Here is a 16,477-nt window from a genome sequence, read left to right as displayed (position 1 = left end):
TGCAATGTTTGACTTGATGCTCTCCGTTTTTGCCTACAAGCTTCCACAACAAGTAAGAAGGCTAGGTGTTGGAATTTTTGTCACTCTTGATGCTCTGATGAACTTTGAGGTTTTATTCAGTAATTCTTTGATCACTGCATAAGCTAAATAAGCCCCTCCCCCCCCCAGCACCACTTCGTTGGTGACTTCATGTAAGAACACCCAATAAGTTCCTAAGATTACCTGATAGGAGGAGTCTCTCTCCTACTGTACCTGCTCATCCAGATAAGCCTAAGCCTTCTGGGAGAACGGGAGAAAAGGAGCAAAGTGGGAAATGTATCGGTGTTTCATTTTGTCTGTGAGTATGCAGGTGCCACAGCACCTCATAGGGGTGGGTGGGTCTCCGGGATTGAACCCCTCAGCAGCTGTCTTTGCCGGCTAACCCATCTGGCTGGCACTGTTATGTGGAGGGTGTCAGAACTCTAAGAATTTTTTTTCAAGATTTGTAGAAGTATAAAATTATTTCACCTTTTTTTGCCAAGATGGTGCCGAAAGCGAAGAAGGAAGCTCCTGCCTCTCCCAAAGCCGAAGCCAAAGCAAAGGCCTTGAAAGCTAAGAAGGCAGTGCTGAGAGGCGTCCACAGCCACAAAAAGAAGATCCGAATGTCACCCACTTGCCGGCAGCCCAAGACCCTGTGGCTCCGAAGGCAGCCAAAACATCCTCAAAAGAGTGCACCCAGGAGAAACAAACTTGACCACTCTGCTACCATCAAATTCCCACTGACCACCGAGTTGGCCATGAAGAAAATAGAGGACAACAACACGCTTGTGTTCACTGTGGATGTCAAGGCCAACAAGCACCAGATCAAACAGGCCGTGAAGAAACTCTATGACACTGATGTGGCCAAAGTCAATACCCTGATTCGGCCTGAGGAGAGAAGAAGGCTTACATTCGCTTGGTTCCTGATTATGATGCTCTAGATGCTGCCAACAAGATTGGGGTCATCTAAAGTGAGTCCAGATGGCTAATTCTAAATATACTCTTTTTTCATCATAAAAAATTTATTTCAGTGTTGGGTGATCTTTCTGTGCACTGTGTAAAGATTGTATGGCTCAAATGCTGGATTCTGTGCCCAGCAGAGAGCCAAGTGCGCACTGGACTTAGGTCTTATTAACATATGGTTTGATCATGTTTTGCAAGCGCTCCCTCTGTCACTTTCTGATTGGTTTAACAACAGGTAGGTTGCCTACAGCAAAGCAAGAGAGAACAGGCTGGACTTCTGAGAGAGTTAGAACTCTGCAAAAGAGTCAGGCACGGGAGAATCGGCCAGCCAGACACAGAGGGAAAAGCAGGTGTAGGGATAGAATCAGAGAGGCAACCGGCTGCCTGGCAGGACATAGACCAGGCCGGCATTGTTGGGTTAGAACATCTGAGAATCTGCCCAGCTACAGTACCAAAGCTTGTAATAAATACAAATCTGCGTCTTTATTCAGAGCTGGGGCAGGGCGTATGGTAACACTTCGGAGTAAAAGGTTTAGAAACATGGTAACTGAACACAGCACTCTGGGAGAGGCAATTTTTCTCTCTCTGTCCACGTAGCATGGTTGATAGGGTCTGCCCCCCTCAGAACCTTCCTCCTCCACACCCTCAACACTCAAATTTGCCCAATGGACTGAGGCTCCTAAAGGTTTATCTTGTCATGATAGTTTGTCTAAATTACTTTGAAATTCACAACTGTGTTTTATTCCGGGCCACTGGGATTTGGGCATTCAGTGTCTTCTAAGGAATCTAATATTGAAATAGGACATTGAGGTCCTATGTCTCTACCTTCAGAGAGAGTAGCTTAAATGGACGGTATGGTTTTCCACACAGCCACTGGCTGCCTGGGTGCACAGACATTATGCAGTTAATCCTGCTCTTGGCTCACTTCCCAAAGCTTTGAACAGAAGTCACCCAGTTGAGAGCCTGCCATGAACTTTACCCCAGTTCCAACTCACCCCCAAACGTTAGGAGGGAAACTCTACCAGGTGCCACTCTGGTGACTTTTATCAACAGTGTAATATTATGAAATCAGGACGTCTGACCAGGTTCCCGGGTCAGCGCTGATTATATGAACAGAGTGGAAGGTCGGCTTACACTGGGCCTGTGCTCACCATTCCCTACTCCCAGCAACCATTCTGCTGGAAGCATTCAGAAACTAGGGGGCAAGTCTGGGGGTGGGGGACACGGAGTGCCAGTTCTCTTCATCTGAGTGAAGGGTGAACAGGGCAGTGGGACAGCCCACCTCGAACTGATGTCAAGGCCTCCTTTGATCACTCCTGGCTCCTTGACTGTAGCTCTTCTCACATCCCCTAGAATCGGGGTCCTCGTGACCTCCATGGTCATCAGACAGAAAGCAGGTTCCTAACTCCCCTTCCAGGAGAGCCCCCAGGAGACTCTGTCCCAACTCAGTCTAATCAGTTTGTCCTTCTGTCTTTGTGTGAATGGTTCATGCAGTCTAGAATTCCCAGGGTCAGGCTGTGTGTGGCACTGGCTATCCCACACAGTCACTAGGCCTGCTCCCTGTCCCCGCCCCTCAGTTCCAGTCCCTTCAGCTTCCTGTGTAAGTATAGAACTCCTAGAATGTAGTTTGGGGGATGCTTGCTGAATGTTCCCTGCTTGTCCTGGTTTCTTTCAGAAAGCCAGGACAAAAGACCAGGAAGTCCAATAGATTTCTCCCTATCTTCCCACCTATGTTTTACACTTTAAATCTCTCCAGAGAGACGGGCATCTCACATTACCATGGTTTTCCGTATTCCAACCCATTCTCCTCAAGGCTGGTCTGTGCCACTCCGGTCTGTGTGCTTGCTTGGAGAAACTTTGTTTTTTCTAGTCTTTAGATGAGACCCCCTTTGGCAATCAATTTACCTTGGAATGGCACTGCCTCAATCACACACGTTTAAAACACATTCTGATTAACAGGTACAAAATGAGGGGAGGTAACAAATTATCTCGTTGGTTTATGAGAGGGCATATTGGTTGTTTCCAAGTTGTAGCATTCATGAGCCAAGCTCCTATAACCATTAGTTTGCACTTGTGTGGACATACATTCAAGGAGTGTGGTTCCTGGGTCCTATGGTGGCATCTTCGGAAATGGTGGTACCCATTGGCATCCATAACCACAGTGACAGTTTTTATTGTTCGTGGTTGTTGATAGTTGGTGTGGCCTGCTTTAGAGTTTAGCTATGCCAATAGCTGTGTAGCTTGTTTTAGCGTACACATCCTTGCTCATCTACGATGGTCAGCATTTCTTCACAGGCAGTTCACTATCCTGTGGAGTAGAGATAGCAGATGTCCTAGTTGGGGACCACTCCGAATGTTTCAAACAGCAGTCCTTTAGATAGGCTTCATAACACCATTTTAAAATGCCAGGACCACCAGGCATGATGGGACATGCCTTTAATTTCAGAACTCAGGAGGCAGAGGCAAGTAGACCTTTCTGAGTTCCAGGACAGCCAGGGCGTACATAGTGTGATCCCCCAACCCCCAACACACACACATACACACTAAAAATAAAAGCCACAGACTGAAAACAGTTGTAAAATGGGTACATAATTATAGACATATATCTATAACATATAATCAATCCTTAAAGGAAGAGCCCAATTAAAGACTGAGTACAAGGTATAGGCAGATAGTTCACAAATAGACGTAGCGATGGCAGGGTGAGCATATGAAAAGTCACACACCTTAGCCCTTACCAACAATTCCAAACGGTGGCCAGGGGCTGATCTGTGCAAGGATGAAGAGATGAAGAGGGTCCTCACCTAATATACAGCTTCTCTAGAGGTGTGTGTGTGTGCGTGTGTGTGTGTGTGTGTGTGTGTGTGTTTTCTCCTATCCTACCTCCCTCCTTTCCTTCCCCTCCTCCCTCTTCTCTTTTAAAATTCTTTGCTTCTGGCCAGATGTGCTAGCACATGTGTTTTTACTCAGCACTTGGGAGGCGGAGGCGGAGGCAAGCAGATCTCTGTGAGTTCAAGGCCAGCCTGATCTATGTAGTGAATTCCAGAACAGCCAGGACTAAAGAGTGAGCCTGTCACCTAAGGATTTGGGTACTTATCATAAACATGAACTATGTTTACATTAAACAAGTAACTATAAATAATTAATATATTTTATAATAAAATAGAAGAGGCTCTATAGAACAAAAATGATTGACACCTGGCGTTAGAGTGTGGTGTCCATCTCTGAAGCAATTGTGTGCTCCACTCTCATCATACTCAAAGGTAATCACGATCTTCAAAGTTGTACTCATTTGGGGCCATCACTTGGGGGTTGGCTGGAGGGATGGTTCTGTGGTTAACAGCACGTGCTGCTCTTGCAGAAGGCTGCAGTTTGGTTCCCAGCATATATTAGATGGCTGACGACCACCTGTGAATCCAACTCCAAGGGACAGATCTGATGTCCTCTTCTGTTCTACACACACACACACACACACACACACACACACACACACGCTCATGTAAAAATATTAAAAATACATTCTAACCCCTCAGTTTTCTTTATAACTTTATTATGCTTGACTCTTCACAAAACCTGATGGAGTTTGCCAGCCATTAAAACTTACAGGAGAAAAAGGGTCCCCTTTAACTTGACCAGTTTGCATACACCAGAATTTGAATTTTATGAGTATGTCTGTCTTAGTTAGTTAGACAATTTTTATAAGGACAACATTTAATTGGGGCTGGCTTACAGGTTCAGAGGTTCAGTCCATTATCATCAAGGTGGGAGCATAGCAGCATCCAGACAGGCATGGTGCAGGAGGAGCTGAGAGTTCTACATCCTGCTAGGAGAAGACTGTCTTCTAGGAAGTTATACATGTCTAGGGTTTAATTACTTAACAGAATGACTGACATGTCTAGGGTTTAATTACTTAACAGAATGACTGACGTGAAGACTTATGTAGGGGTGGACAGTTTCTTAAAAGACAACTGTATTGTCCTTGTCCATAAAGGAAAACAACTTGGTTATCAATGATGAGGTCCAAGATTTCAAAGAAAAACTAGAATTTCGGATCTCTTGTATGCTTTCACCATCAGCTCCATAGCTTCTAATATGAATGCTAGGGTTGTTTTTCTTCTTTAAAATATCAGTATTTTTTCCTTTAAAGAGATCATCATTATTAATTAATATGATTTTGATTCCCATAGTGAGATGTATCAGGTCCATAATCTGAGTTTCAGCTCATGCTGACAGCAAACAAGCTGGTTACCATGGACACTCTCCTTCCCTCAGCAACCCCACCTCCATCTCGCCCTGAAGGACAGCTCCCTTTCATTCTCATCAGCCACTCAAATGCCTTAAGATCTCTCACCTGGGAATTTTGTTTTCAAGGAATCAAGATACCCAACCCAGAAAAGCAAACCTCAACTTTTTTATATACTTGTATTTAATGGATTTGTATTAAAATTTTCAAACTCAACTTTTGCCATACATAAAATGAGGTGAAAACGACTCCTTCGTCCTCTTGTCTGTCACCTGCAAGCTGTTGACAGATGTCCTTTCTTTCTTTCTTCCTCTCTTTCTTTCTTTCTTTCTTTCTTTCTTTCTTTCTTTCTTTCTTTCTTTTTTAACTGTGTTGACGAGTTTGATACTTTTCCAGCTATTTCAACAAACAAACTTTAGCTTTCTCTGGTGCCTCATGAAAAACTCATGAGTAATTGAATTTTAATTGCTGAGGAAGAATTAAATAAGGAGGGGGGATAATAATTTACCGAAGAACCTCTCTCATCATTAACAAAACGTTTTATGCTTTGTAAGGCCTGTGTGTCTACTTCCCCCATGCTTGGGAGGCTAAGGCAGGAGGACTGTAAGAAGAAGGGACAGAAGGAGGAAGGGAGGGAGGTGGGAGGGAAGGAGGGAGGGAGGAAGACTCCAGCAGACCCCCACCCCCCTAGCCCCCCCACCCCCGTGAGCATCAAATACAAGGTTAACTCCTAAGCTGCATGGCACCTAATCTCTAGTATCCTCCCAAACCTGGTTACTGTTCTAATATATCCACCCCCCCCCCGTCATAGGGAAATCACTTTTTGGGAAACGCTTGTACCCGTTCCATGGGCTACAGTGAAACTGTATGGAGCCAACTGCCAGCCACAAACAGGAGAAAGCCATGGAGTGAGGCTGCCTCTCTCCAGCAGAGGCTCCTTACAGCCCCGTGGGTAGAAGCCCCAGTGACTATGTTCTGGATGCAGCAGCTGAGTGCAGAAACCTTCCCGTCCAGATGGTTGATGGGATGTAGGCTATTCTACTGTGACCTTCTCCCATACTTCTCCCTATGCACCTCACAAGACCTTGCTTCAAAGCTCCTTCCCCATACCAAAGGAACCTCGTTAAGAAAAAACAACCCAGGGCTGGAGAGATGGCTCAGCGGTTAAGAGCACTGACTGCTCGTCCAGAGGTCCTGAGTTCAAATCCCACAACCACATGGTGGCTCACACCCATCTCTAATGAGATCCGATGCCCTCTTCTGGTGTGTCTGAAGACAGCTACAGTGTACTTATATATAATAAATAAATCTTTAAAAAAATTATTAAAAAAAAAAGAAAAAAAAAACAACCCAAGGAAAAGAACCTTTTGTCGGCGTTGGTTAATACATTCCTGTCATCTCGAGGCTTGGGGAACTGAGGCATGGAGTGTCAAGTTCCTGTCCAATGTGGACTGTAACAGAGGAAAACCCTACTTAAGGAAGATGGAGAGGATAGTGAGAAGAGAGAGGGGAAAGGCCTCTTCCGTACCTAGACACGGAAACAGACGAGAATCTGAGCATGCGTTCTGTGCTGGTTACAGATTTCGCTGTGTCACCTCGACACAAGCCAAGGTTATCTCAGTGGAGAGAATGCCTCCATCAGCTTGTCTGTCCTCCTCCTCTTCCTACTCCTCCTCCTCTTCCTACTCCTCCTCCTCTTCCTACTCCTCCTCCTCTTCCTACTCCTCCTCTTCTTCCTACTCCTCCTCCTCTTCCTACTCCTCCTCCCCCTCCTCCTCACCGTCATCATTGACTGATATGACTGAGAACCCAATACTTTGGGTGTTGTCACTACTGGTCAGGTGGTCCCGGGTATTTTAAGAAAGTAGGCTGAACAAGCCATAAAAAGAAAGCCAGTAAGCATCACTCGTCTATAACCTCTACTTCAGTTCCTGCCTCCAGGTTCCTGCCTTGAGTTTCTGCCCTGACTTCCTTCGTGATGGACTGTGGTATGGACATGTGAGCCAAATAAACTTTCCTCCCCCAAGCTGCTTTTGGTCATGGTATTTGATCACAGCAAGAGAAACTTAACTAAGACCTTCCTAAATCCCTCACCTCCCACTCGATTCCCATCAGGCCACACTCCCTTTCTGCAAATGTGTCTCATCTATGCATGCTTTCCATCAAATAGCATTGAAACACAATTCTGTATGACTTATATGGTTTCTCTTTTTTTTTTTTTTTCCGGAGCTGGGGACCGAACCCAGGGCCTTGCGCTTCCTAGGCAAGCGCTCTACCACTGAGCTAAATAACTGCCTGTCTTGTGCTAAAGGGGATCAACCATGAACCTGGCAATGGGTAAAGAAATCCCCACTCCTGTGTTGACCACTACCTGCAGCCACTGTGGCCTAAATGTGTGGGGATGAGAACGTTTGCTCACACGCATCCGGTTCCTGGTCACATAGAAAGGTCTGAAGGTTGACACGACATGGGATTCCTAGAATCTGTTCCCTTCCACAGCTGCTCTGTTGCCTCCTGGACTAAATGCTCTGTGTCACCATGACAGAGCTCATCACAACAAGAGGTTCTTTTCCCAACATTGGCTTGCTTTGTAAAGTTGATGTTCTTGTTGGATACGTGCACAAAAGAAGAAAGACAGACAGACAGACGGACAGAAAAGAAAGAAGGAAAAGAAAGAAAAAGAAGAAAGCAAGTAAGAAAGAAAGAAAAGAAGGAGGAAAGAAAGAAAGAAAGGAAGGAAGGAAGAAAAGAAAGAAGGAAGGAAGGAAGGAAAGAAGAAAGAAAAAAGAAAGGAAGGAAGGAAGAAAAGAAAGAAGGAAGGGAGGAAGGAAAAAAAAGGAAGGGAGGAAAACAGACAGATCTTAGTTTTGCTGCAGCCTATTGTATATTAGGCATCTGAAAGGGGATCCCCAAATCACACCAAAACCATTTCTGGAAGGAAGATGAGAGTGGGAACACTGGCACAAGAATTGAAGGACACAATTTTAAGTTACATAAGAGTGTTTACTCATGGTTCCTTTAAATTCTAGGCACTATTTCTTGAATAGCTACAGTTTCCATAAAATGTGCTCTTTTCCCTTACAGCACGGAGATTGAACCCAGGAACTTGCATGAGTCAGTCAAGGACTCTACAACTGAACTATATTTCCAGCCTTTGAATCAGCACTATTTTGATACTAAAATTAATTTTTAAAAATGTAAACCAAAAGCGGTTATATGTTCAGATGAAGTAATCTGAACTGATATTCCTACAAAGTATTTGTACTTTTCCTGCCAAAACCATCACATAACAGGTTATATTTTAGGGGACACCCCATGACTCTTACCACCCAACTGTTTGTGGAAGAAAGTCTGGAGTTGCTGCCATGCATCCAACTGGGCCACAGAGTGAGGCTTAGGCTCCCCTCCAAAGGTGATGTTAGCACCCACCAGGAGGTGCATGCCAGCGCTGCACAGTGGGAAGTAAGGAGGCTCGATATAGTGCCCTGCTTCTGGGTAGCAGATGATCTGGGGCTTCTCTTTCCCGTGGGCCTGCAAGCGTTTGGAGATCTCATTGGCATAGAACTCGCTCTTCCAGTTGTGGTCATCCTGACCAACGAGGAACAGGAAGGTCGTGTCAGACCTTTCCACAGGGATGAAGCTCTTCTGTTCTACCAGAGGGCTTTGCAAAGCATCTACAACATCCTTGAGGCCATCCTTGGTCATTTTGACCTGGTTTCTCAGGATAGTCACAGGGGGTATAGTCTCATCCTTGTAGCATATGGTGTTCCCAACAGCAGCCACGGAGCCATTGATGACAACAGCAGCCGTGATGCCCTTCAGGAAGGAGGCCATAGCAAGGCCAAGTTCACCCCCTTTGGAAATCCCAAGCAGCCCAATTCCTGGTCCTTTTACCTGAGAATGAAGCAAATGAAAAATGGAGGTTTAGTCCAGGAACAGTATTGAACAGTGAGTAGGCCCAGCCAGAAAGCCAAATGGACAGGAGCCAACATCTGCATTCTCTCTATTTTCAAAACCACCTTGGTGGAAAGAAGCTACTCCAAAAAGAAATTAGCATTCCTCCCTGTGGCCACTGGACTACTGAGACAATGGACCCAAGAAACTAAGGAAAACAAACATTTCAGTGCCTGGATCTCTCCTTAGTCAGGAGCACACCGTGGCCCTTCCATCCTGCCACACATCACTCGTGTTTTGTTTTCCACTTCTCCAAAGGACCCCACACACACATCCTCTCCTACCTCCTCAGCCTCTTGGGTCCCCCCATGCGTGCCCCTCCCCCTCAGCTCTCCATACTGCAGTGAGAAAACAGAAGCTCCAGCAGGAATGCCTCATCTTCTCCCTCCCCAGTCCACCTTTTCCCACAGCCGCTCAAGCTCTCAGCAGCCGCCCTCTGGTTGTGTCTGGGATGCTGTCCACTAATTTTCTCCAGGGATGGTGTCCCACACCTACTTCCAGCCTCCTCTCCTGTAAACTTCTCTCTGCTGATCCTCCTCAGGTCCTCCCTGCTCTGGGCTCTTCTATTTTCTCACAGCTCTGGGTCCTCAGCTGTGCAAGCTAAGACTTTGTTCTCTGCCCTGGGTCCCTACAAAACCTGTGGGAAGATGCTACAGTGGCTGATTGTGTGTCAAATTGATACAAGCTTGAGTCATTAGAAAGGAAGGAGCTTCAACTGAGAAAAATCCCTCCATGAGATCCAGCTATAAGACCTTTTCTTAATTAGTGATCAATGGGGGAGGGCCCAGCCCATGGTGGGTGGTGCCATCCTTGGATGGTGGTCCTGTGTCCTATAAGAAAGCAGGTTGAGAGGGGTTGGGGATTTAGCTCAGTGGTAGAGCGCTTGCCTAGCAAGCACAAGGCCCTGGGTTCGGTCCCCAGCTCCGAAAAAAAAGAAAAAAAAAAAAGAAAAGAAAAGAAAAGAAAGCAGGTCGAGCAAGCTATGAGGAGAAAGATAGTAAGCAGCACCCCTCCATGGCCTCTGCCTCCGCTCCTGCCTCCAGGTTCCTGCTGTGTGTGAGTTCCTGTCCTGTCTTCTTTCAGTGATGAACAGCAATGTGGAAGTGTCAGCTGAATAGACACTTTCCTCCCCAGCTTGGCTTTTTGTTGTGTGTTTCATCCCAGCCATAGTGACCCTGACTAAGACAGTGTTGTACTTCTCTTTTGTCCATTCCCTGCTTGGCATCTTCTGGGCAGTTTGGGTTGGCATCGTACTCAAGGACTGCTTCTGTCCTGAGTCCCAGTGTCCTCAGGGCTATAAGCAAAAGGCCTTTTGGCTGACCTCTCATAGAAGCCAATCAATCATAAATCTTTCTTTCTCTTCCTCCTCCCTCATAGTCTCCCTCCCCGTCCCCTTCAGCAACAGTACCCCTGATCACTTTTAAAAGTCGATCCTCAGTAGAGTACAAATGACTCCATGATCAAATGATGTTTTAATTACCCTTCTATGAAAGCTTTGGTTCTAACACCAGGTAGACTGACCTGGGAACGGAGTTTCAGTGAGGAACCTACCCTGAGTCAATCTAAAAATTGCCTTTCAGGGAATTTTTTAATTTCACTAATTGAGGTGGGGATCTACAGCACGAATGTAGGTGGCACTGTTTCTTGAGCCAAGCCTTAGGCTGTATAAACCGGAGAGCTCAGTATTAGCATACTTGAATTCTCAGCTCTTCGAACCTGACCACGAATGTGACGTGATTCATACTCTGCCTCTGTGACTTCCTGGCTTCGCTGGAGTGTGAGCTGGAACTATGAGCTGAAGCAAGCCCTTTCCCCATAGGTTGGTTTTGTTGGGTGTGTTTTTAATCTTTAATCATAGCAACAAAAAGGAAACTAGGCTATCTACTTATCAAAGGAGAAGACAGACGTGTCAAAGTCGTGAGTGGGAAACTGGCCAAAACAAACCTCACACTTCAGACTTCTCTCTAGATGCATCCCACATGGACTCCACTTCTCTAAGAGCACTGATGCTTCCAGATACATCAACTCCTGATTATAAAATTATAAAATAAACAAGGGTTGCCTGCCCAGCCTGTGCCATGCTGAACCTAGAAAGCTCAGAGCAGCCTGGTCTCCTGCTGTTGACCCTCAAAAGTCCCTCTTTCCCACTTCACCCTGTGCTTCCCATAGGGACACGGGGACACGGGGACACAGACGGCAGAGAGCTGCTGAGCATATCATTTGAAAGAACACTGGCTGTCCATGGCCCTACCTCCTTCTTTCCATCTATTTGTATCAAACCCAGGGATCTCAAATCGGCTTGGGCTCTTTGGGAATTAGAGCGAGAGAGGCTGTTGTCAGTTTGCTTGTTCTGTGAAATGGAGCACACATGTGAGGCTTAGATAGGGGGGGGGCCAATGAAACTTGAGGGGATCTAACCTCAGGGTGGCCACGCAGGTAGTTCACGGCTTCTTCAAAGTACTCAATGCGCATGGTTTCCATGGTCTTGGGGAGGTCGTCGTAGTTGTAATAAGCCAGAGCCATGACGGCAAAACCCTTCCCAGCCAGCAGACTCGCCCGGTACTCCAGAAGGCCGCCTCCAACTCCAAAAAGGTCTATGATTCCAGGAAAGGGCCCAGGTTCTGGGGGAAAAGTAAAACTAAATATTACTAAGAACTCAACAGTGTCATCAAAGGCTTTCTTGTTTATGTGAGTATGACAAGGTTTAAACAGACTGTAAAACATGGTGGAAGAGCTCCTTCAAGCATCTGGGGGATAGCCTGGGCTAAATCTGCATCCCCTTCCATACCTAAAGCCTGACAGCTCCATAAGTGTTTACAAAGACATTAAAGGGACATTTAGACGTTAGGGAAAAAAATACGTGCCTAGCATGTGCGACCGGAACACACACACACAGACAAACAACCTTTATAATAACAACAATAAAAACACTGCCCTTTTCTGTCTCCCAAACCGAACAATGCCAACTGTCACCGAGGATGTGCAGCAACCAGAACTGTCACACCATGCTGTGTTGCATCCATAGGACGGTGCATTATGAAGAAACACAGAGGCCTGATGGGTAGAAGACCTCATGAATCTCAAATGCACTCTGCCAAGTGGACACACAGAGACTCAAAAGGCTGCATGCTTTTGTGTCCTAATGTTTCCCCCATTTGTATAAGGGAGGTTATCGTTCACATGTCCAAACTAAACGGTAACCCCACGTTATGGTTAATCATGAGTTCAAACTGATTGGATCGAGAATCAATAAGACACGTCCCTGGGCATTTCCAGAATGGATTAAATGAGGAGAAAAGACCCTCCCTCCAAGGTGGGCAGCACCTCCTACCCGCATACCAAGCAGTCTGAGGGAAAAGCCTGGTTTGCCTGCTCTTCGTTTGCTGCTAAGTGCATCTACTCTGTTTGCTGCCATCTTGAGGCCTTCCAGCATGGCTCTCAAGGAATTCTACAGGCTTTCATGGTCACACTGGGATGGCGGGGGCATGCAGTGGGCTTGAGGAGCAATGACTATGCTATCGGCCTCTCAAGTGCAAACGGCCTTTATTGGAGTACACAGCCCATAGCTAATCTAATAAAGCCCTTTGCACAATATACCGTCTGTTGATTCTATTCCCTGACTTAGGCTCTCAGCAAGCACTCCATAGGCGCTAAAAAGCCCCACTGTGGCCTGTTCTGCACCATTGTGAGTTTTATGTGCTGATGTCCCTTGGCAGCATCGCCTCTTACATGTACTCTTCACATTGTTTGTTTATAACTACCAAGGCGCTTTCTGTCAAGCCTGATGCCCTGAGTTCAATCTGCAGGACCCACATAGTGGAAGGAGAGAACTCAAGCAAACTGTACTCTGACCTCTGAACGTGTGCATAAATAGATATTTTAGCTTGCCTACCTCATCTTACAGATGGGGGGGATCCGCCCTCCCCCTCCACACACTTACACACATGCTGTGGGCATGGCCATGTGATAAGCACTGTTTAAATCTGTTAAAATTGATGTTACTATTAATAAGTTCCTTATATTGAGGAATATAAACTTGGTGTTCTCCTGGTGTCCATTTTCCCATAAATGATCAACAATATCAGGGATAGGGGAATCTGATTCCCTAATCAACACCCATTGAGCTTTATTTTTTTAAATCTCGGCCACCAGGAACAAAAGGAATAATGGTCTAACAGGTAGTCTACCCAGCACCAGCACCGTCTTGAACACTCCGTGATGACCACACAGAGACTAGCCAGGTGTCACTGCTCCTGAAGGTGTAGCTGTGGTCAGGGCCCTCTGAAACAACTTGTACCAGACCTTTTCTTACAACCATTCCACTGCAGTGTGTGTGAGTGTGTGTTTGTGTGGGTGTGAGAGTGTGTGTTTGTGCGAGTCTGTGTAAGAGTGTGAGTGTGTGTGTGAGAATATGTGTGTGAGTGTGTGTAAGAATATATGTGAGCATGAGTGTGTGTGAGTGTGAGAGTATGTGTGTGAGTGTGTGTTTGTGTGGGTGTGAGAGTGTGTGAGTGTGTGTGTGTGCGAGTCTGTGTAAGAGTGTGAGTGTGTGTGTGAGAATATGTGTGTGAGTGTGTGTGTGTGTGTGTGTGTGTGTGTGTGTGTGTGTGTGTGGTGGGAGGGAGGAGACACTTCCCCTGCTAATCTGGTTGTTGTACCTCGAGGTAAATCTGTGTTTGGTCTAAAACACAAATCTCAGTGCTTGTGATTGGTGCGAAGAGGCTAGGCTATAACTGATTAAATAAACCATGTAAGCAGGCTGTTCAGCAAGTCCTTGGGAGACACTCTTGTTAGTGCTTCCCCACCCCAGTACAGCAACATTAGGCCAAGGCTTCTCTTGATCCTCTTTTCTTGCCTGCTTTCAGTGTAGGCTAAGCTGGTAGCAAAAACAACAGGGAGCCGAGAAGCAGAAAAGGCAGAGCAGTGGCTGTGAGCGCTGAGCACTTAGCAGACCAAGTCCTGAAGGCTAAGGAAGGCTGCTGCTCTCGCCTCAGCAGTCCCAGCAGTCCTGTGTGGTGGTGTGTGCCCAGCACCTGGCACCCAGTTCCTGAATGGATAGCTCAGCTTCCAAGCGGCTGGCACGTGTCTCAGCCTGCAATGCCTCCTCAGAGCATAGTCCTGGCAAAGGGCAGTCTTCCCAGGTTGCCACAGCAACAGGCACTGTGCTGTGAAAGAGTTCAGGCAGCTGGATGAAGAAGCAACTGAACAACAGTTTAAGAGTAACCCGGGGAAGAAGAAGAGTGGGAATAAGGAGATGACAAGAGACAGCAGTGAGCCCAGGCTAAAGAAGAATTAAAGCTTGACCCTCCCAGTGCTGACTCCAGACAGCTGTCAGTTCTGATGAGGTACATTGCCCAGAAGTGAAGGGACCTGATACCCAACACCTACAGGACTGTGACACCAGAGGATGCCACCAATTTCTGCTCCTGTCCACTGCTGCGGCTCACCAGTATTGAACGCTAGGGGAATGGCCAGTGACTGCAGAGCCTGCCTCCCTGTGATTTCAGTTGGATTGAGCACAAGACCCAGGCAGCTGTGGGTCAATTACTCTGACTTCTAGAGATGCGATTCTATTATTCATCGGCTCCAATACTGGGAGTGTTTGCACTATTTTCAAGCATGTCTGGGGGCAGACATGTCACAAAAGGGCAGAATTACATATTCATCTACCTAGCTAAAAACTAATCGCTTCCCAGAATAACTGAAGGAAAGCTTCCTCTCTCTCTAGCTGTGTACTGAGCAACATTTCCTCCAAGCAATTGACATTAGCTGGAAATGGCGGGCTTTGAAAGTTTTGTCACTCTTGAAAGCTGCACAACATATCCTGTAGTTTTGTTTTGTTTTGTTGTTGTTGTTGTTTTTTGCAGGATGCTTTTGCATTTGTCTTTGGTTACTAACGAGTCGAAACAGCAATCTCCTATTGCTGGTCTACAGAAAAGGGCCTCACTGTTCCTTTAACTGCTAGTCTTCGTAAATCTTAAAGTAGTGCAGGAATGGAAAAAAAGATTGAAGAAGCAAAAAAGTCTCATTTTGAAAAGGGGTTTTGTTGTGTTAACCAAACTGGCTTGGAGCTCCAAAGTCAAGACGCCTTTTGCTTTGGTGTCCCAACCTTCTGCACAGCTCAAAACAGATTAACATCTAAAAGAATATTTAAAGATTTGGACAAGGGGTTTCTTGGTGTAGTCCTGTTTGTCCCAGAATTCACTCTGTAGCTATTCTGTGGCCTAGAACTCAGAGATCCGCCTGACTGCCTCCCCCAGTGCTGGGATCAAAGGTGTGCGGCACCACACCGGGTTTATAACCTCTAGTTTTCATTTTATTGTTACAAGGGTCTTGTCCCTTTCCTTAAAACTTAAGGAAGTAACTTACCAGTGGGATTCGTCTTGTAACTTAGCAGTGGAAATGAAAGACCAGCTTCAGGGAGGGAAACAGCATCACCATAGCAGGCCCCTTCCAGTCCAGTCCTGTCTCCTTCCCACTGTGTCCTAGATCATTGAGCTACCCTTTTCTTAAAATCACAGGGGAACTTTGAGCAAAGGGACTGTAGGAGGCTGCTCACCTGGGGGCAGGAAGAGCGTGGCGCGCACCCTGCCCTCGCGCACGGGCACCCGCCGCACCCCGGGAGCCATGAAGTGACGCTCGTGCACCGCCCGCGCCAGCAGCCGCCCGCCGTCGGGCTCGTGTCCGTCCAGCACCTCCAGCTCCACCACGAAGGGCGTCTGCACGTCGCGCTTGACCAAGCGCCAGAAAGGCCGTTCGGGCTCCATGGCCCAGAGCAGCCCCATGGGCTCGAGCCCCGTGAAGCTGCCCCCCAGAGCGGGCGCGCGCGCCAGGTCCAGCTCTCCGTGGGCATCGGCGCGGTAGAGCGCGCGGGCTCGGAAGAGCGCGCCCTTCTCGTCGCGCAGGGCCGCGCGCAGCGTGACGGGCTGCTCGGGGACCAGGCCGCGCACGGTGATGCTCAGCGGCTCATCCCAGCAGCTGCGGCCGGCGGGCTCCAGGCTCAGAGTCGCCTCCATCTCGAGCTGGACTAGGAGGGTGGACTCGTGCTCCTGGAGTAGTAGTCGCGAGGCGGGACCACTCGCTGCAGTCCCATTGGTTGGCCTCCGACAGACACATCCTAAGAGTTGTGAGACTTCTTTGTGCAAATCGTGGTTTCCCAATTGAAAGGAAGAATGTTTGCTAAGAACAAAGATTCAGCCGGACAAAGTGTATCTAAGTCGAAGCACAATGACAGCCAAAGCTGAGAAGAGTAGAAGCTACAGTTCCTCCCTGAAATTCATGTGGTTTCCAAGAAACATG

General features: G+C 47.0%; 2 protein-coding genes across 2 annotated transcripts; one reads left to right on the top strand and one right to left on the bottom strand.

The window, feature by feature from the left end:
* The first annotated feature begins 521 nt into the window (after nucleotides 1-521).
* On the top strand, nucleotides 522-960 carry Rpl23al8 (ribosomal protein L23A like 8). Its single transcript, XM_017594486.3, has one exon. It carries the CDS (start codon nucleotides 522-524, stop codon nucleotides 957-959), a length of 438 nt encoding a protein of 145 aa, XP_017449975.2. The 3' UTR covers nucleotide 960.
* Nucleotides 961-8,206: 7,246 nt separating this feature from the next.
* Acot1 (acyl-CoA thioesterase 1) lies at nucleotides 8,207-16,201 on the bottom strand. Its single transcript, NM_031315.2, is given in 3 exon segments — nucleotides 8,207-9,118; nucleotides 11,597-11,799; nucleotides 15,738-16,201. Coding segments are annotated over 3 exon segments (1,260 nt in total). The 5' UTR covers nucleotides 16,195-16,201; the 3' UTR covers nucleotides 8,207-8,518.
* Between the last annotated feature and the right edge of the window lie 276 nt (nucleotides 16,202-16,477).

Source organism: Rattus norvegicus, chromosome 6, assembly GCF_036323735.1.
Source record: "Rattus norvegicus strain BN/NHsdMcwi chromosome 6, GRCr8, whole genome shotgun sequence".
Taxonomy (NCBI): Eukaryota; Metazoa; Chordata; class Mammalia; order Rodentia; family Muridae; genus Rattus; species Rattus norvegicus.
The sequence above is the reverse complement of the archived record's forward strand: the minus strand, read 5'-3'. Positions and strand labels throughout refer to the sequence as shown.

Coding starts and splice junctions, on each gene's coding strand:
- Rpl23al8 (XM_017594486.3), top strand. CDS start 522: ATGGTGCCGAAAGCGAAGAAGGAAGCTCCTGCCTCTCCCAAAGCCGAA.